Genomic DNA, 21,109 nt, shown 5'->3' on the forward strand with positions numbered 1-21,109 from the left:
TTGTTGTACTCTTCTCTACGAATCTGATTTGATGAAACGCTGATTCTCTTGAACTCCCTTCAAGGAATAGCGAGTGCACACTTCCTCCCGAAATGAGACTTAGATAGAATTCTCTCCCGAAGATCCTTATGAACACGTTCACAATAGACACAATCTGTTTACAATGGACTAGATAGATATCCACAAGTACACTCAGTACTCTCACAAAGATTAAGGTGAACAAAGTTAATCTCTACAAATAAACACACTCTTCAAAATAACGTAATGTTTACAAATATTCAAAATGGAAGAGATCAGAATTCCAAAGGCCTTGACAAGATATTTATAGGCAGAGAAATCGTCCAAGACCATCATTTTCTGGTATCTTTGAAATCAATTTGCGAATTCTTTTGATTTAAGAGATCAGCCACCCAGATGCATTCTGTGTCGACAGAAAAGGAAACTGATGAGTCAGCAACGTAGTCAGTCTCATCTGGCAGAACGAACATGGTCATTTCTTTTGACCATGTTCATTTTCGACATCAAGTTAATTCCAGAATAGGCATAATCCCTGAAAATAATCTCAAAATATTTGCACAATATATTTTTACTAAAAATTGATTATTTGTGATAAATAAGGCAACAAATATATTCATATTTAAAGATATTTTCACATTACAGCTGAAAATATTGCTAATTAGTCCGAAAACCAACATGGAGATATGCTACTAATATTCTTTAAATATTTAAAATATTTTGTTTAAATTAAAGATTAGCCAAAAAAAATATTTTACAAATAGTAAAGCCAATCAAAATGCCACTATCACTTGATCGGCGTGTGCGGCGGTGTTTGGTGACAGTTGGCTGTGATTCATCAGTCGAAGCTTAATCGACGACCGCTCTCCCCATTAGTCTGGGGCGTGGAGAGAGAGAGTCCGGTGGTTTTGTAAATTTTCCGGAAATATATTTACAATTATTAGTTAAACCATATAACTTAGATTTCCAAAACATCTGGCCTATTAGCTCAGCTGGTTAGAGCGTCGTGCTAATAACGCGAAGGTCGCAGGTTCGAGACCTGCATGGGCCATAAACTTTTTGTTTTTGTTTTTAATAATATTTAATTTATTTGTACCAAATCGAGAAGACTTCTTTCTCTACATCGATCTCAACTCAACGCAGATACCAAAAACTCCATTGCGGATCGATCATCCTTCCCGATCCTATTCTTCATTTTCTCATACAGAAACGTAATAATGGTAAATTCTAACCCTATTAATACTCTCTTCTTCTCAAAATATGATCAATTTTTCTCCATCTAATCACATTGGATTTTTTTTTTCAAGGTTTGCTTGGCATGTCTCATACCCATTTTCCTTGTTCCCATCGTCAACGTACTGCCTCTTTTCTTCTATTACATTATGGTATGTTGCTTCAAATCCATCTATTCTTCTTCAATTCTTCTGGGTCAATTTACTTTCCTGTTAATAATAATAATAATAATAAAAAATTGGGGTTAAACTGATCGTGGGGAATTTCATTTGATTTTCATATTTATCTAATCGTTTTCAAAGAAGGAATTATTTTGGTGGTGGGGTTGAATTTTGGCTGTGCATTTTTTAGGGAAAGGTTTATAGGCTTCTTGGGTGGGAGTACAGAAGGCCGGAGCCCTCTCCGGCCGCTTGTCCTTTCAAACCAGCAGCTAAAAAGGAAATCCAAGTAAGTGACTGCCTCCTTTTTTTTGGTCTTTTTTTTATTCCACTACATTTATTCATTTTAACTGTTGTTTTTTTTTCATGAGTATTTGCTTAATTGAAACCGAAAATTGTAGGAGTTAATTTCAGTGTACTGAAAAAGTTTGGCCTTTTGTTTTCTGTTTTGTATATTTGAAACTTTTGGAACTTGTTTTTTTGTCTTGAAGATAAGAAACACCATTATTAAGTAGATTTTTAGTGACTAATATGAATTGAGTTGAGGTATGAAGAATTGATGTGACAATTGGCATGTGTTTAGAAGGATTAGAAACTTGAGTGTTTGTAAAGATTGCTTATGATATCATAGAGGTGTGATTTAGGGTCATTTGAGTTCAGTGTTGATGTGTTGTTGACTATAGCTTGATAAGGGTGTAAATTAAGAAGTTGAGATGTTAAATGGTTGTAGTGGAACGCTACGTCTGATTTGATTGCTTATCATGTCATATAGAAGTGCAGTTATGGATTATTTGAGTTCAGTTTTGTGGGCAATATTATTGGTTATAGCTTGATAAAAGATGTAAAATGAGAAGTAGAGATTGTACATGGTACAGTTAAACGCTACTGGGTGCTTAGGATCCAAACCAATCCAATTACAAAAAATTGGATATCTAATTATAATTGGATTGAATTTGTAAAATTGGATTGGATCGGATGGCGGATGAGGCTATGCAAATCCAATTAGGAACCGATCCAATCTAATTACAATTAAGAAAATATATATTCTTTTTATATGTATCAAATTAATTATAAATATATTTAATATTCTGATCTTTTTTTCATAATTTTTAGCACTTTAAAGATGTTGTTTTCATGTTATGTTATTATAACACTTTAATTATTAGTTTTGGGATATTTGTTATAAAATTTAATAGACTTAATGTTGTAAACTTAATATTTCAAGGACGTAATATGACAATTGTAAATATTTAATTTGGTATTATTATTATATAGTGTTTAGTTTTTTTTTGTATGATATTTTTATTTGTTAATTTCTTTAATATTAAAATTTTGGTTCAAAGATAAAATTACTGAGCCAATCCAATTACAATTGGATTAGATTTTTATGCCAAATTGGATTGGATGATGATTTCTAGCATTCAACATTTAATTGGATTGGATTGGTTAGGGTAAAAATGTTGGATTGGATCGGATGAGCACCCTGATAGGGTAAACCTGCCAAGTTGAGATTACAGAACCAGAGAAATAGAGCAATAATAGAAACAATGGGAGCAATTCATTGAACTAAAAGGATTTCAAGAGCTTGTGTCTTTCCAAAGTACAATTTACTCTGAACTTTCCACACACCACTCTCACTAGACTTCCAATATTAATATCTCATGGATGTCCATCATGTATTCCCTGTACTCCCAATACAGAATACCCCAACCCGTATAACTAACTCACTCACTCTTTACACTCCTGTTGATTCTGTGGAAATAATGCTTCTATATTTTATTGAATTAGAGTTATGCCTTTAAATAGGCACTGTACAGAGAATGAGAAGATATTTGGTAGTTAATACCGAATATCCTAGCATAATTACAGCAAAGAATAAGGTAACAAAATAAGCCTACAATAATCTAAATATGGAAACTATACAAAATATACACCTAGGTTTCCCATTCTAAAAGGGATATCGAATAATATTTCCTACACCCTCCCTCAAACTGGTGCATAGAGATTCCACATGTCTAGCATGCACACTAACTCATTGAAACTTTTTTTAGACAAACCCTTAGTCAGTATATCTGCCTGTTGGTGCTTGCTGGGAATGTAGACAACACATAATTCCTTTTCATCAATTTTTTCTTTGATAAAGTGTCTATCCACTTCAACATGTTTAGTTCTGTCGTGATGAATTGGATTATGTGCGATGCTTAATGGCTGATTTACTGTCACTATACAACTTCAACGGAGCAGTCCTTTGAAGTTTTAGTTCTTCGAGTATGCGTTTAATCCAGATTAATTCACATACTCCTTGAGCGAGAGCTCTAAGTTCTGCTTCAACACTACTTCGAGCTACCACTGGTTGCTTCTTACTCCTCCAAGTAACCAAGTTCCCCCAAACTTTAGTGCAATAACCAGTTGTTGATCTTCTATCCTCAACTGATCCTGCTCAATCCGCATCTGTGAAGGCCTCAACACCTCGCTCTTCATTTTTCTCAAACAATAATCTAGTCCCTGGTGTTTTCTTTAGATAGCGCAAGACTCTATGCACAGCTTCCAAGTGTTCTTCTAAAGGATTGTGCATGTATTGACTAACCAAGCTTACAGCAAATGCAATATCAGGTCTTGTGTGAGATAGATAGATCAATTTGCCCACTAGCCGCTGATACATACCTTTGTCAACTGTCTTCCCTTTTTCCTTTTTGTACTTGCCTCTTGGTTTAATCGGTGTTGCAACTGGTTTACAGCCACTCATTTCAGTTTATTTGAGAAGATCTAGAATAGTTTGAGAGGTGAGCGTTAGGAGAGTTAGGCGAGTTAGGCGAGCTCCCCATGACCCTTCAGTTTATTCTATGCCATTTGTGAGACCTAAATGTTCAATTCTTGTATAGTCTGAGAGATGAGCGTTAGGAGAGTTAGGCGAGCTCCCCATGACCCTTCTGGTTATGGGGTTAAGAAATCTTTTTTTCCTTTTCGATCTGGGCGTGAGGATGTTCCTGCTCCTGAGATTTCCAATAATCGGTATTGGAGTTTCAGGACAGCTCATCAAGTTTTCATGTTTTCACTCACAGCTGATGGCGAGACTGTTCGTTTGTGTGAAAGAACAAGATTGTCAGGCTATGAGATTTTGGTGTCATTAGATGGAGCTAGGTGGCTGCTCGGTGAGATCCGGCGGATAGTATCTCTGAAGGATGAGGACAGGGTGGGGTTCAAGAGCTCTTTTAGAAACTTTTCAATGACTGTTTTTGTTGAATGTTTCAAGAACATTGGAGGCGTTTTCCTCAAAGTGTCCACGTTAAGGAATAGATTGGTCAGAAGCATTATTATACCTGATGAAGGTTGGGAGTCAAGCTGGATGGAGATGGAAAAATGCCTTATTGGGGTGGTTGGAAGACTGGAAAAGGAGTCAAGAAGGAAAATATATCCAAATCCAAGGGTCTCTAAGCATTCCTGGGCGGAAGTGGTGTCAGCGAAGGGTGCAGTTGATCGTAAGGACACTCTAAAGAATCTTACTACTCAGGACTTGTTGATGAGGAAAGGTTTTGCTGTGATGTTGATCCAATCTGGATGTGTGACTGCATGGGAGTTTGTTCTTAGTAATTTCCAAAAACAGTTTGGGAATCAATTGGAATTGTCTTTCTTGTCTAATGATAGAGCCATTCTTTGGTGTACCTCTGCCGTTTTGCAAAAGAATCTGATCTCTAAAGGGGAGATACTTTTCTTGAATAAATGCTTGATTTCTATTTCTTCTTGGACATGGAAATCTCAACTGCTCGAGAAGAAGTTTATGTGCACACAAGAATGGATTGGAGTGGATGGATTACCACTGAACTTGTGGAATATGTATGTTTTTAAGGTGATAGGGGCTTTATGCGGGGGTTTGATGGAGGTGGATAAAAGCACTTTAGAGTTGGAAGATGTGTCAATCGCTCGTTTGAAGGTGGTGGGTCAGCCGAAAGGATTCCTCCCTGAACTCATCACTCTGCCATATGACGATATCTTCATCTCCTTAAGAATGTTCAAGATTGGAAAGCTGGGAGATTCATCTGTTTTTTCAAGAAGAGGTGGCAGGAAAGTCTGGGTCAGAAAAAGAATCCAGGGCCGGAAGTCTGAGTCAAAAATTTTGGAGCCGACAAGGAAGACTCAAAAGGAGAAATTCTCAGATGAGGTTGCTTCGGCCACTGGCGATGCAGTGATTGATAGGTCGCCGGCGGTCAACCATAGCGGTTTCCAGTCTCTTGGAGTCATTAAGGTGGCTCCGGATTTTCAGGATGATGATCGCGGATCAAGTGGGATCGTTTCCCTTAACTCTTGCTCCTCTTTAAAGTCTATTTTCAAAAGACTTTTTTCAGACTTATCTTGTGCTGAAATGGATAAGGAGAGCACGTGTAGTTTTAAAGAGGATAAGGAGGGCACGTGTAGTTTTATAAAGGCCACACTTTGCTGAATTTTCATTTTGCCTTTTCTTTTGGAGGGTTGGGCTGGGCCTTGACATTGGAAAACAGGGTTGTTTCTTTTAAAATTGATTTTTCCCATGTTAGGGCTCTTGTCAATCCAATTTTGATGGAATTTGAAGTGGGCTGCCGGCCCTTGAAGGTTTTAAAGGCCAGTTGGTCTACATCTTCTCGAAGGTGTAGAAGCCCAAAGCTTTGTGAGGCTTTCGGCAAAGGCAGAATCATCCTTTGGACAGACCATTCAGTAAAAGTTTCAAGCCGTGGGGAGGCTTCTCTTCATCAGTCAGAAAAGGAAGAGACGAGCACTGAGTTATTAACTAAAAGTCTGAAAGTGTATCGTCGTAGGCAAAAAGGTTTATTTCCAGAGAGTAATTCTCTTTTAGAAGAACAGCTCGAGAGTACGATGGCTACAAAACAAGTTTTGGAAGAGGATGAGCTCATTTTTCCAGTGGAAGATGGTCTTTCGGAAAATTGTAGTTCAGAGGAGGAGGATTTAGACTTGCACTTTGATGCAGACAGGGAGGATATTGAAGATATCATAGTCCAAGCTAGAAGGTTGTGGTGTGAAGAAGATGAAAAGGAAGGTTTTGAGGTTAAACAGGTTCCTGGTTTCGAGGAAGAGATCGTGGGTTCAGAGAAAACTTCTGTGGAACAGGTGGATAGACCTCATGATTTCTCAAGGTTGGCTAAGGTGATGGAATCGTTTGGAATTTCATTACTTACTAGTAATGAAGGGGAGGAAGGGAACGGGAGCCCTTCCTCCTTCCCTAAAAAGAGTGCACGTGAACTTAAGAAACTTGAGTTCAATATTAATTATGATAAGAAGAGAAACTTTGGGTGTCGAAAAGTCTCATGAAGATTTTATCTTGGAATGTAAGGGGTAGTGGCAATAAAGAGAAGCGGAGGGCAATTAAAGAAACCATTTGCAAGGTCAATCCAGATCTTATTGTGCTCCAAGAGGTGAAAAAGGTTAAAATAGATAGGAGTTTTATAGGGAGTATTTGGAGAGCCAGATTTAAAGCTTGGATTTTTCGGCCGACAATAGGAAGATCAGGTGGGACTTTAGTGGTTTGGGATACTCGTAGTGTCTCGGTTTCAGATTCTTTGGTAGGGGAGTTCACCGTCTCCATTCGTATTGAAGCTGAGGGTACGAACCCTTGGTGGTTTTCCAGTGTTTATGGGCCTGTGGTTTATGGTAATCGGGATAGTTTTTGGGATGAGTTAGTAGGTTTACATGTCATTTGTGGTACTCATTGGTGTTTGGGGGGAGATTTTAATGTGGTAAGGAGGGGAGATGAGAAACTAAACATCGTGACCAATACGAGAAGTATGAAGAATTTTGATGCGCTAATCAGAGAGATGAAATTGGTGGATCCTAAGCTCTAATTTCAGACAGCGGCCTGTTTGTAGTAGGCTAGACAGATTTTTATTTTCGCCTTTATGGACAGAGTTTTATCCTTTCATTCGTCAGGAAGTGTTGGTTCGTATTGTCTCGGATCATTGTCCTATTGTGTTGGATTCCTATCCTCCTTCGTGGGGCCCTAGCCCGTTCAGATTTGATAATTCCTGGCTTGAGCATAAAGATTTCAAGGCTCTTTGTCAGAAGTGGTGGACCTCGTCTCCGTTGGTGGGGTGGCCGGGATATGGTTTCATGGAAAAACTTTTTTTGGTTAAAGATAAAGTTAAGGGGTGGAGTAGGGAGGTTTTTAGGTCAAGATCTTTGCTAAAACAATCCTTGGAAAAAAGGATGTTCGAGTTGGATAGATTAGAGGAAGGTGGACAGTGGAATGATCAACTACTTTTGGAGTGGAGGAAGATTAAGAAAGAGTGGCATCAAGTTGTCTTTGAAAAGGAGAGAGGAGTTTGGTTTAAGTCGAAATGTCAATGGGCTAAACAAGGAGATTCTAATTCTAAGCTCTTTCATAGTATCCTTAGCGCTCGTAAAGCTAGGAATTTCATTTCCAGAATTGAACTTGAGGATGGGACTATCCTTGACAAAGTTGTGGATATTGAAAAGGAAATTGTAGATTTTTACTCCTTGTTGTATTCTTCGGTCCATTGGAGGTGGAGTGGTGTGGAAGGTATTTCTTGGGAGCCTATTCCCTCTTTTTTGTCCTCTCTCCTTGAGTGCCCTTTCTCGGAAGACGAAATTCGTCGTTCAGTTTTCGATTGCGATGGGTCTAAGGCTCCGGGTCCGGATGGGTTCTCTATGGCATTCTATCAGGATAATTGGGATACGGTTAAGAATGATCTCCAAGCAGTGTTCGATGGTTTCTTTAAGAATGGGGTTATTCATGGGAGGACCAATGAAACATACATTTGTCTAATCTCGAAGAAGTTGGATAGTTGTTGGGTGCGAGATTTTAGGCCAATCAGTTTGGTGACTAGTCTCTACAAAATAGTTTCAAAGGTGCTGGCTGGTCGTCTCAGAGGAGTTCTTTCTGATACAATAGCGGAGACTCAAGGAGCTTTTGTAGAGGGTAGGCAGATTTTGGATATAGTGCTGGTGGCTAATGAAGCGGTGGAGGAGTATCGGAGTAAAGGAAAGAAGGGGTGGGTTTTTAAAATTGATTTTGCTAAAGCTTACGATTGTGTAGATTGGGATTTCCTGGGTTTCATTCTGGACAAGAAAGGTTTTGGTGTAGTTGGAGGAAGTGGATGCGAGGGTGTTTGTCTTCTGCTTCCTTCTCTGTGTTCTTAAATGGGAGACCGTGAGGGAAATTTAAGGGTTCTAGAGGTCTTCGCCAAGGGGATTCCCTCTCACCTTTCTTGTTTACCTTGGTTGTTGATGTTTTGGGTAGGATGGTGGATAAGGCCAAGAGCGTCTCCGCGTTACGAGGTTTCAAAGTAGGAAAAGATTTAGTGGAAGTTAGCCATCTTCAGTTCGAGGACGATACGATCTTTTTTGTGGAAGATAATGAGTCTCTGTCAGCACTGTTGGATATTCTGAAAGCCTTTAGCGTGGTTTCTGGACTTTCTATTAATTTGCATAAATGCCAATTGTTGGGGATTAATTTGGAGGAGGAATTAGTGGAACTTCAGGCAAGGGAGATTGGGTGTGAGGTGGGTCAGTGGCCTATGAAGTATTTGGGTCTTCCTCTGGGGGCTTCCCCTCGCAACAAAGGTTTCTGGGAGCCCGTGGTTTCTAGCTGTGCAAAGCGGTTGGATTGGTGGAAGTGTGCTTTCCTCTCTAGGGGAGGTAGATTGACACTTATTCAATCGATTCTTTCTTCTATCCCGGTGTATTATTTGTCGCTGTTCCGTATTCCTAAAGGGGTGGTAGATGTTTTGGAAAAGTTGATGTAGGACTTTCTTTGGGAAGGTGCGGATCACGCTAAGTCGGATCATTTGGTCTCTTGGAAAGAAGTTTGTAAATCTAAGGACCACGATGGCCTTGGTATTGGCAATTTGGAGGCAAGAAATAAGGCTCTGCTCATGAAGTGGCTGTGGCATTTTTCGTTGGAAAAGAACACTTTGTGGCATAGAGTGGTGCTGAGTAGGTACGGGGGGATGGAGGGTTTTGGGACACTGGTAGAGGAGGGAGGTTGTCTGTTCGGGGTCCGTGGAAAAATATTTCTTTTCTCTATGAGGAATATCTTCAGCTGGTTAGTTTCAGGGTGAGGAAAGGGGATCGTATTCGCTTTTGGGAAGATATTTGGATTAACGGGGCTCCTTTAAAGAATCAATTCCCAGATTTATTTTTGATATCTACGTCCAACAACTGTTTGGTTAAGGATGTGGTGGTTTTTGGTGGAGAGTCGGGCTTGGAAACACAGGGATGGAATTTGCGTTTTAGAAGGAATTTGTTCGATAGGGAGGTCACCAGTCTTACTGAGTTATTACTTTTGTTAGAGAGGGTGGCTTTGCCAGCAATTTTTGAAGATCGGAGGGCTCGGACACCTGACGTCAATGAAGCCTTCTCTTGCAGGTCGGCCTTTTGGAGGTTAAGTTATGCTCAGTTGGGTTCAGTACGGGAGTGGGCTAAATCTTTGTGGAAAAGTGTCTCTCCCTCTAAAGTAAAAGTGTTTGGTTGGTTGGTTTTCAATGATAAATTAAATGTTCACAACAATTTGCAAAGAAGAAGACCTTACCATTGCTTGTCCCCAGGGTGGTGCGTTTGTTGTAAGCAGGCAGGGGAATCCACTAGCCACTTATTTTTGGAGTGTCTTCTTTCAAGAGATGTGTGGGGAAAAGTCTTAGCTGAGTTTGGTATCCTTTGGTGTATGCCTTCTAACTGTTCTCAATTGTTTCTGACTAGGTTAGGGGGCGGCAAACGGGTTTCTCGTCTTTGGCAAACTACCGTGCTGGCAACCTTTTGGGCCTTATGGCTAGAGTGAAGTAACAGACTTTTCGAAGATATTTCCAATTCGGTCGAGACTATTTGGGATAAGATAAAATTTTGGGTGGCTACTTGGGTGTATAGAAACAAATGTTTTGCGGGAGTTGCATTCTCTGACCTTATTAGAGATTGGGGCAATTTCTGGATTTAACTTCTACGGGTGGGGTTTGTTGTGAGGTTTTTTTATTTATTTTTCCTGTTGTAACCATGGTTTTTCTCCGCCATAAGTGAGGGCTCTCAATTTTATTGGGAGGAGGTCTACCTTTTTTGACTTTTGTCTCTTTTTTCAAAAAATAAAAAAGATCTAGAATATATTTCCATCGAGATACCGAAATACCTTGTTTTGTTCTTGCAACCTCCATTCCGAGAAAGTACTTCATTGGCCCAAGATCTTTAAACTTCAAATTCCTGGGCTAGCACTCCCTTGAGTCTTCCTTGCTCTTCATAATCATCACCTGTTATTATCATGTCATCAACATAGACAATGAGGATAGTTACCTTCCCCTCTTGTGTGTGTTTGAAAAACAGGGTATGATCTGACTGAGCCTGTTTATATTCATGCTTTCTTATCACCTGATTAAATCTTTCAAACCACGCCCTTGGAGATTGCTTTAGGTCATAGAGTGACTTTTTCAAGTGACAGACATTCTTTGTTCCATATCTTCCTTCGAATCCCGGAGGAATATTCATGAAAACCTCTTCTTCCAAATGTCCATTGAGAAAAGCGTTTTTAATGTCAAGTTGTTGTAAGGGCCAATCAAGATTGGCAGCAACAGATAATAAAACTCTTACTGTATTTAACTTGGCAACCAGAGCAAATGTCTCATTATAGTCCACCCCATATGTCTGAGTGAACCCTTTTGCAACAAGTCTTACTTTGTACCGGTCTATTGTTCCATCTACCTTGTGTTTGACTGTAAAGACCCACTTACACCCCACCACATGTTTGTCTCGAGGCCGTTTGATTATTTTCCATGTGGTGTTGGCTTCTAGTGCTCCAATTTCCTCATACACTGCTTTCTTCCAGTCTTCTTGTGTGAGAGCCTTGGTAATAGTCTTGGGAATCACTACTTGCTCGACTTTTGCTAAAAAAACTTTATAGTGAGGATTCAGTCTACTATAGCAGACATATCTTGACATTGGATGTTGAGTACAACTTCTAACTCCTTTCCTTTTGGTAATTGGTAACTCAGACTCAGGCAATTAGTAACTCAGACTCAGGTTCTACCATACTAGAAGACTCAATATTATAAATATCAGTAGGTACAATAGGGTTAAGAGGAGAATTACTTACATCAGGATTGGTCTGTGAGTCAGAGTCATGAGATGTTGGAGCAGTAGTTGACTGTATTACTTGATGATTTCTTGGTCGCCGAGAATAAACTAGGAGTTCCTTAGCTTTGGGAGACTGAGGTTGTGACGGCTGAGGTTGTTGCTCAGAAAAGAATTCAAGAGTAGCCTTAGGAAGGCAAGTATCCCAACTAGAAACATCACTTACAGTCCTACCCTGAAGTGAATAGTTGGGATAAAAAGGTTGTTCTTCATTGAATGTAACATCTAAGGAGACGTACATACGTCGAGTAGAAGGGTGGTAGCACTTGTACCCTTTTTTGGTAGAAGAGTATCCCAAAAAACCACATTTTAGAGCTCGGGGATCAAACTTAGAACGATTAGGACCAAGAACATGAACAAAAGAGATACATCGAAACATTTTTAAGGGAAAATTGGAAACAAGTGGTGTATATGGATATTTTTTAAGAAGCACTGAGAGAGGAGTGTTATATTTTAACACTCGAGAGCGCATTCTATTGATGAGATATACGGCTGTAAGAATAGCCTCACCCCAAAAATGTTTTGGGACAGAATTTGTAAACATTAGGGCTCTAGCAATTTCTAAAAGATGCCTATTTTTGTGTTCAACAACCCCATTTTGTTGAGGTGTGCCTGCACACGAGCTTTTATGCACAGTACCATGAGATAAAAGATAATCACCCAAGATTGAATTAAAATATTCAGTTCCATTATTTGTGTGTAAGACTTCTAGATTTGCATTGAATTGAGTTTTTATCATAGAGTGGAAATTTTTGAATGTCATGGCAGCATCAGATTTAGTTTGAAGGAGAAATGCCCAACTAACACGTGTGTGATCATCAATGAAAGTAATAAACCATCTAGTATTTGTAGTATTTGTTATTCGAGATGGTCCTCATATATCACTATGAATAAGAGTAAATGGTTGGGTGGATTTGTAGGGTATAGAATAAAAAATAACACGTGTGTGTTTGGCCAATTGACAAATTTCACACTGAAATAAGCTCAAGTTTTTATTTCGAAACAACTTAGGAAATAAGTACTTTAAATATGAAAAACTAGGGTGGCCTAGCCTATAATGCCACCTCATAATATCATTGTCACTAGAAGAAATACAACCAGAAACAAGAGCTTTATTGACTTGAGCAGGAGGAAACAGATCAAGGTAATACAACCCACTACATGCCTTCGCATTCCCACTCGTCTTCCTCGAGGACATATCCTGAAAAGTACAACAAAGTGGTGAGAAAGAAGCAAAACACTGTTGGTCATGAGTGATTTTACTGACCAAAAGAAGATTATTAGAGAGATTAGGAACATGGAGAACATCTCGTAGAACAAGAGAAGGAGATAATTGCATAGTTCCTTTACCAGCCACAGAAGAAAGGGAACCATCAACAATTTTAATTTTTTGGGTACCTGGACAAAGAGTATATAAGTAGTAAACTGATTGGGCTGACCAGTCTTGTGATCCGAGGCCCCCGAGTCCACAATCCAGGCAGTATTTTGAACATTGAAGGCAGCTTTAGGGTTAGGCTTTTAGGCTTTGATACCATGTGGAAATAATGCTTCTATATTTTATTGAATTAGAGTTATGCCTTTAAATAGACACTGTACTGAGAATGAGAAGATATTTGGTAGTTAATACCGAATATCCTAGCATAATTACAACAAAGAATAAGGTAACAAAATAAGCCTACAATAATCTAAATATGGAAACTATACAAAATATACAGCTAGGTTTCCCATTCTAAAAGGGATATCGAATAATATTTCCTACAGATTCCTTGTTCCCAACCGTTGACTGGGCAGCCACCTCACCATTCTTCTTCTTACGGGCATACACATAGGTCATAGGAGGCCTCTCAATACCCCTGCCCAAAGTCTCACCTTGTCCACAAGGTGAAATTGAGGAAACTGTCGCTGGATAGATGGAAAATCCTCCCACGTTGCTTCAAACTCTGGCAAGTTATTCCATTTAATCAGCGCTTGTGGTGGTGTCTTGTGAGTGCTTGGGCACACATCTAGAAGTCTTTCAAGGGTTATGACCCGTTCCAAGTTAGCTGTGAGCTCCGGCGGTAACTGGGAAGCTTGTTGTTGGGGCCCCAACGCAGCACGCAACAATGAAACATGGAAAACAGGATGAATAACTGGGAAGTTTGTTGTTGGGGCCCCAACGCAGCACGCAACAATGAAACATGGAAAACAGGATGAATAACTGAGTCGGGGGGAAGCTGAAGGCGATAAGCTGCTGTACCAATGCAAGCAAGGATAGGAAATGGGCCGAAAAAACGTGGAGCTAGCTTCTCATTTCTGCGTTGTGCTAGGGACTTTTGACGATACGGCCAGAGCTTCACATAAACTAGATCCCCAATTGAAAACTGGACGTTTCGGCGCTTGCAATCTGCTTGAGATTTCATTTTCTGCTGTGCCCGATGAAGATTAAGCTTGAGCAAGTCCAACACGTCAATGGAGATGGTCTTCTACTGCTGAAACTTTTGTGCTGCTCTGCTCAAATCTCAGCAAAGGTGGTGGATCGCGGTGGCACACAGCGAGAAATGGAGTCATACCGCCGACGTATGGTATGAAGTATTGTACCAAAGCTCTGCCCATGGCAACCATGTCACCCACTACTTGGGTTTTGTGCTAACAAAACACCTAAGATATGTTTCCAAGCACCTATTAACGACTTTTGTCTGTCCATCGAACTAAGGGTGATATGAGGTGCTATGCTGTAGTGCAGTTCCTTGCAAGCGAAACAATTCCTTCCAAAACAAACTCAAGAATGGAGTGGAGTGGAATAAAATGGCCATACTTGCTGAGGTGGTCAACTACCACCAAGATTGTATCGAACCCATTTGGTATCGGCAAACCTTCAATGAAATCCATTGATAGATACTCCCAAACTTGGTTGGGAATGGGAAGTGGCTATAGCAAACTCGCTGGAGATTGGGCCAAATACTTTGCTAACAAATGGAACACTCAACGACAAATTTCTGAACATCCTTCCTCATACTTGACCAGTACAAATCTCGTGCAAGTTGCTGCTATGGTATTCTTGGTGTAGCAGTGGAATAAACGGTGAAGAAGAGGGAATAACCAAACGACCCCTAAACTTTAGGCACCCGTGCACCATCGAGTACCCTCCACTGTCACAACCCAAACTATGCTCTTGAATCACTTTAGACAGGGTTGGATCGGTTGCCACGTGAGCTTGCAAGTTTGGGATAGAAAGGAGTATTGGAATGGATATGGCAGCCAAGGAAATATCTCGGTGAACTCACGAAAGAGCATCAACAACTTTATTTTCAAGGCCAAGTCGGTACACAATGTCAATATCGTAGCCCAATAACTTGGTGAGCCATTTTTGATGCTCCGAAGCCACCAATCTTTGCTCTAATAAATACTTGAGGCTGCGTTGGTCGGTTCAAACCAAGAACTTGCGTCCTAGCAAATAAGGGCACCATTTTTGTATTGCCAATACTATGGCCATTAATTTCTCATTCATAGACTGACTTGGTACGGGCGTGAGGAGATAGAACTTGGCTGTAGAAAGCAAGAGGTCTTTGATTTTGTATTAACACGGCCCCTAACCCATGGTCGGATGCATCGGCTTCCAATACAAATGGAATAGTAAAATCTAGTAAGGCCAAAATCGGTACTGAACACATAGCCTCCTTAAGGCGTAGGAAAGCTTCTTGAGCTTCAGCTGTCCATCCAAAAGCATCCTTCTTCAGCTGGTCAGTTAGTGGGCAAGCTTTGTGGCCATATCCTTTAACAAACTTTGGGTAGTACCCTGTTAGTCCCAAGAAATTGTGCAAATCTCGTAGAGTCTTAGGAACGGGCCAATTGGTCATGGCAATGAGCTTATTTGGGTCAGCCGACACACCCTCCGCAAAAATAATATGACCCAAATATTCAAGGTGACTTTGAGCGAACAAACACTTCTTTCTATTAACATAGAGTTGGTGTTTGTGTAATCGATCAAGGACCAACCCCAAATGGTTTGCATGATCCTGTAAGGTGGAGCTATACACCAAGATGTCATCAAAAAGACCAAGACAAACTTGCATAAATAGTCTTGGAATAGCTCATTCATGAGTGCCTGAAAGTTCGCTGGTGCATTTGTCAGACCAAATGGCATATGACCAAAAACTCATAGTGGCCTTCATGGGTTCGAAAGGCAGTCTTCTCTACATCCTTAGTACAAACCCGAATTTGGTGATAGCCCAACTTAAGGTCAAGCTTCGAAAATACAGTAGCTCCATGCAACTCATCCAATAGCTCATCTATCACTGGAATTGGGAACTTATCAGCCACTGTTGCCCGATTTAATGCTCTATAGTCAACACAAAAGTGCCAACTCCCTTCTTTTTTCTTAACCAAAAGCATTGGACTCGAAAACGAACTAGTACTCGGTTGCACAATCCTTGCCTGTAACATATCTGGCATCAACCTCTCAATCTCATCCTTCTGTGCTTGTGCGTAATGATAAGGCCTTACACTAATTGGACCAGCCCCTTCTTGTGAGCAAATCACATGCTCCTTGCCCCGTTTTGGAGGTAATTCCTGCGATATATGAAACACGGAATCATAGTTCTGCAGAATGTTCCCAAATGACGGTGGCATGGGCGTGGTGCTCAGTCCTGCTTCTTCCGAGATTGGCCCAAATTTGATCCAAAATCCTTCCCCATCCTGCTGAATAGTGTAAATCATGCCTTGAGTGAGATTTGTGACTTACAGAGGCTAGGGTCCCCTTGTAAAGTCACCCATGAATCCACTTCAAACTTCATGACCATTGTCCGCCAGTTAACCTGTATGTTCCCCAGTGTTTCTAGCCATTTAATCCCCAAAATAACGTCTCCTCCTCCCAACTCCAAGGGTAAGAAATCAGTGACCACTAGTGTGCCCAAATCGAGCTCAACCGCTTGACAAATCCCCTCTGTGCGCACCTTGCCTCCAGTCCCCAACAAAACCCCATAGCTAGAAGTTGCGAGAATTGGTGTATTGGTAGCAGAAACTATGTGCATAGAGATGAAGTAATGCGTTGCCCCACTGTCAATAAGTACCGAGACCGGTTGCTGCCCAATCTTGCGTGCCAATTTTATTGTATTTGCTGAAGTAATACCCACTATGGAATTGAGAGATAAGGTGGCCAATGTCTCCTCAACTGTGCTATCATCCAAGGAGTCTGGCGTAAGTGGTGGAGACTCCATTTGAGGACTACCGTCTTCTTCATCCAATATCAACGTCACTTGTAACGGTTTCTGATCACATTTATGTCCCCTATTCCGTTTCTTTTCATACTTGAAACATACTCCTCGAGCTTTGCAATCCTGGTACTCAACTTTCGACAAGCGCTTCACCGGAGGAGGCTTGGTAACCATGGCTGTGTTCGACGCCGATGGAGGTGGAATCGCCGATGCTGATGAAGAGAAGTTGTGGGTCGATGAGAAGCTTGGCGTGGAAAATGGCTTGCAGGACCACAAAGAGAAAGAGGAACGGAAGGGAACAATCAGGTTCAACGAGGTCTTTGGAGTTGCTGTTCGATTGGTTTGGGTCGAGTCACCCCACATCTGATGGCCTTCTTCAATTTGCTGGGCCATGTCCATTACTTGGGCCAACCCGGTGGACTTCAAAATATGAATGGCTCCTTTGATCTCTTCTTTCAAACCCTTGACAAAAGTGCCGTCAAGGATATGCTCGGGCACATCTGGGACCCGAGACGCCAATGCCTCCCAGCGAAGCCGGTAGTCCTTCACGGTGGTCTCTTGCCGAACCGACAAGAATTCTTCAGACAATGAACCAATCGGCTGAGCATGGAACCTTGAGAGTAGCAAACTTTTGAGGGTTGTCCATGAAGTTATTGGACGGTGCTAGTTCTCCCACTGGAACCAAGTGAGCGCGTCACCTTTGAGACTGATGATTGCTGTTTCCAACACGTGGGCTTCAGTCATATGGGAGAGCAGAAAGTAACATTCATCTCTGTAGATCCATCCCTCCCGGTTGTCGCTGGAAAACAGAGGGAGCTCCATCCGAGGAGGACGGTAGTCACGGCCAAACCATGGGCTTGATAACAGAGAATCAGACTGGGAAGATGAAGGAAGTGGAGTGGACCTGTGTTCCTGCGACATAGGTGGTCGATTTCTCATGGCAGCATCATCATCGAGAGCACGACGAGATTGATCGGCCATAATAGCTGAAGAGTTGCCGGTTTCTTTAGGAGTGGGCTAGTTCAATTGAGCTGCTAGCAGCTCCAAAGCCTTCTCCACCGCTGGCATCCAAGAGATTCTGTTTTTCAACAATGAGATATCGGATTTCAGTGCAGCTAATTCTTCTTGAACTCCATGTTACATCTCGGAAAATCGCCCTTCCCATGAGTCAACCACCGCCTCAAGTTTCTTAGCCATGGAGGATCGTTTGTCTCTGATACCAATTGATAGGGTAAACCTGCCAAGTTGAGATTACAGAGCCAGAGAAATAGAGCAATAATAGAAACAATGGGAGCAATTCATTGAACTAACAGGATTTTGAGAGCTTCTCTCCAAAATACAATTTACTCAGAACTTTCCACACACCACACTCTCACTAGACTTCCAATATTAGTAACTTATGGATGTCCATCATGTATTCCCTGTGCCCCCAATACAGAATACCCCAACCCATATAACTAACTCACTCACTCTTTACACTCATGCTGATTCCTTATTCCCAACTGCTGACTGGGCAACCACCTCACCATTCTTCTTCTTACGAGCATACTGTTAGGCCTCCAACTCACATCACTTATGTTAGACGTAAGAAACAGAGGTGCTGATTCATATTCTGGGGGTTATAGAATTGTAATGGGTGCTGATTCATATTCTGGGGTTATAGAATTGTAATGGGTTGTTATTAATTACTATTATGTTACTTAAGTTGTGTGTTATTGCTGTCAGTTTTGGAATGGGAATAGGTTGTGGTTTATTTTATAAATAGGTAAGGGCTTGGTTTGTAAGGGGATCCTAGAGTGAGTTGTTGAATGTGTGGAGAGTTGGTGGTCTCTCGAATACCACCTGTGGCTGTGAGAGTGTATTTGCCTATTCCTCTTAATAGAAATTCCAGAACTTTTGTGCTTCAATTACTTACTGTCTTGCTAGTGTTGAGCTTGGTTTCTGGTTTGTTCTTACTTATTTTTTCAGGTCTTAACAGATACACATAGGTCAAAGGAGGCCTATCACACCCCTAAACGCTACATCTGATCTGATTGGAAACTAGAATGTTTGAGTTTGGTAAAAGTGTGTGAAATGATAAGTTGAAGATTTTAACTCGCTGTGGTTGAATGCTACATTTGGTCTGATCACTATTCGAAATGTTTCGAAAAATTTCTGAAACTAGATTGTGATTTAGGGTTGTTTGATTTTAGCACTGTGGGCAGTAGTGATTAGAGCATGGTAAAAAGGTTTATGATAATTTTTTTTTCTATTTTAAATGGATGTAGTTGAATTTTACATGTGGTCTTGGAGGCTTAATTGACATTGTGAACTAGAAAAATAGACAAATACACTGTAGCTAAACATCAAAAGCTCTGAAAAATATTCCTGAGATTGGCTCTAGAAAATCAATTAAATGGCATCCAGAAAATGCGTTACTGCTAGAAAGAGTTCGATAAACAGGGATAGTTGTCACAAAAACAGATAAAAGCTAAATAGTTTATTGTTTCTGTTTGGGACGTTGAAGCAACTAATAGAATTTGGTCTCTAGCTAAATCTGTATTGTTTATGTGCTTCTTGCGAGATGATAATTATCTTAATCCGTTTCTTCAAACTTGAGGTGATAACAGGGTATTGGCATAGATAAAGAAAGATAGGTTTGAATGTCGGAGCAGGGGTCTAAGGATTGGTTGATTCTCTTTCTTATCTGAGGAAACTTAAACTGATTACTTCTGAATATAGGATATTACACTTGATGGTCATTTCTGGCTCTAGCAGTTACATCCGAAAACAAGCAAACAAGATGATATGCTCAAGTGATAACAGATTTGAGAGGAAATAGAAGCAGACTGTAATTGTATTATTGAAATCAAGGAAAAAACAAAGCACGCCATGTTTGTGAGAGACCTGGCCCTCTCCCACTGAACATAAGATCATACAATAATTCCCACGCCCCCATACCAGCTCGCTACAATCCTTATATCCTCCTCACTAGTTCCCATCTATTTCAACCTGCATATTCTTTCTTCAAACTGTTTCACAGCTCCCCATACAAGTTATTACACTCTCAGCCAACTAAGCATCCTAGCCATCCCTTGCTATTTTCTCCCTTGTTTATAATTGCTTCTTCTGCACAAACTAGATTTTTTCGTTTTGTGTGATCTGATGTGGTTTAGTAAATTTATTTTTCATTTGATGTTCATTGTTCGGTCCATATTGTTATTGACACTTCATTTCCAAACAGGCTGGGGAAGGAGCTGTGCCTGGTCCGGGAGAGTCTGTATCCAAACCGGCAGGACTAGTGGATAGCAAGGAAGACTGAAGTTTTACTTTTTGTGCTTGAAGGTGTATATATAAGAATCTCGGCCTTTTTTTGTGGTAAGGGAAGGCCGGGCCTTATTAATATTTCTTGGGTCTAGAGAGAACTGATCTCATTCTTCTGTAGCTGGTTTTACAAAATGTATGGAAACTTATATCTGGTCTAAATGATCTTTACATTTATTTTATTTTCTTTGTTTGGGGTACCTCATCTCATGAATGATACTAAAAGGTTTCCAAATTTTGGATTGAAGAAACCAACCATCTGGGCTTGTTATAAGTTATATATATATATATATATATATATATATATATATTCTTAACAAAACTTTAGATGATTATAAACTTCTCCACTTTCAAATATTATTTGACCTCTTCAATTTGATTAAGACAAGGGGTGTTGGTTGTGGCAAGGAATGCTTGTTGTTGTGGTGCAAGTGTGAATACTAAAATTTCACAGGAACAATTAAACCAACACTAAATTTAAGGTCAGCATCTGTGGAGAAGAATGGAAAAGAAGAGAAAAAAGGAGTGATAAGTTTTGTCTATTTTTACTGGTCTAAACAACCAAATAGATTAATATTGGAATTAATAGTAGGGCCATTCCATTTATTGTTGATTAAATGGTGTAGATTATATTAAAAGCATTAAAATAGTCTTTTTCATTGTTTCACTTTCCATTAACTTGGAGAATCTGCAGAAACGATCTTGTGGGGACTCTTATACCACATGGCTGACAGGTCAAGAAGGTGAGGTGAGGTCGTCTATTTTCTTTCTTTTATTTTGGTGTTGAAAATGTCAAAATGACAGTAACTTCATCTTAATATATTATTTGTATTTAGATAAACTACAACTTTAACATTGTTTATTTATGGTGTGTTTGGAAAGTAAATCTATAATTAGAATTGTGTATAATTCGAAGTAATTACTGGCGTGTTTGTCTGTAATTACACAATAACTATGTAATTTGAGGTAAATGAGGGGTCTCAATTACACTCTCCAATTCTCATAGCCCTTATGAGAATTTCATGTAATTACATTGTATAATTGATAATTATTATCAATTTTAAATAATATTTATTACATAATATTATTTTT

At 40.1% G+C, this 21,109-nt stretch overlaps 1 protein-coding gene and 1 non-coding gene across 2 annotated transcripts; both read left to right on the top strand.

The window, feature by feature from the left end:
* The first annotated feature begins 992 nt into the window (after positions 1-992).
* TRNAI-AAU (transfer RNA isoleucine (anticodon AAU)) lies at positions 993-1,066 on the top strand. Its single transcript has one exon. It is a non-coding gene; the product is annotated as a tRNA-Ile (tRNA).
* Positions 1,067-20,272, top strand: LOC133831174 (uncharacterized). The gene is made up of 4 exons (XM_062261379.1): positions 1,067-1,235; positions 1,323-1,400; positions 1,600-1,695; positions 19,938-20,272. The coding sequence occupies exons 1-4, from the start codon at positions 1,233-1,235 to the stop codon at positions 20,013-20,015; spliced, it is 255 nt and encodes an 84-aa protein (XP_062117363.1). The 5' UTR covers positions 1,067-1,232; the 3' UTR covers positions 20,016-20,272.
* The last annotated feature ends 837 nt before the right edge of the window (positions 20,273-21,109 follow it).

Source organism: Humulus lupulus, chromosome 4 (assembly GCF_963169125.1).
Source record: "Humulus lupulus chromosome 4, drHumLupu1.1, whole genome shotgun sequence".
Lineage (NCBI taxonomy): Eukaryota > Viridiplantae > Streptophyta > Magnoliopsida > Rosales > Cannabaceae > Humulus > Humulus lupulus.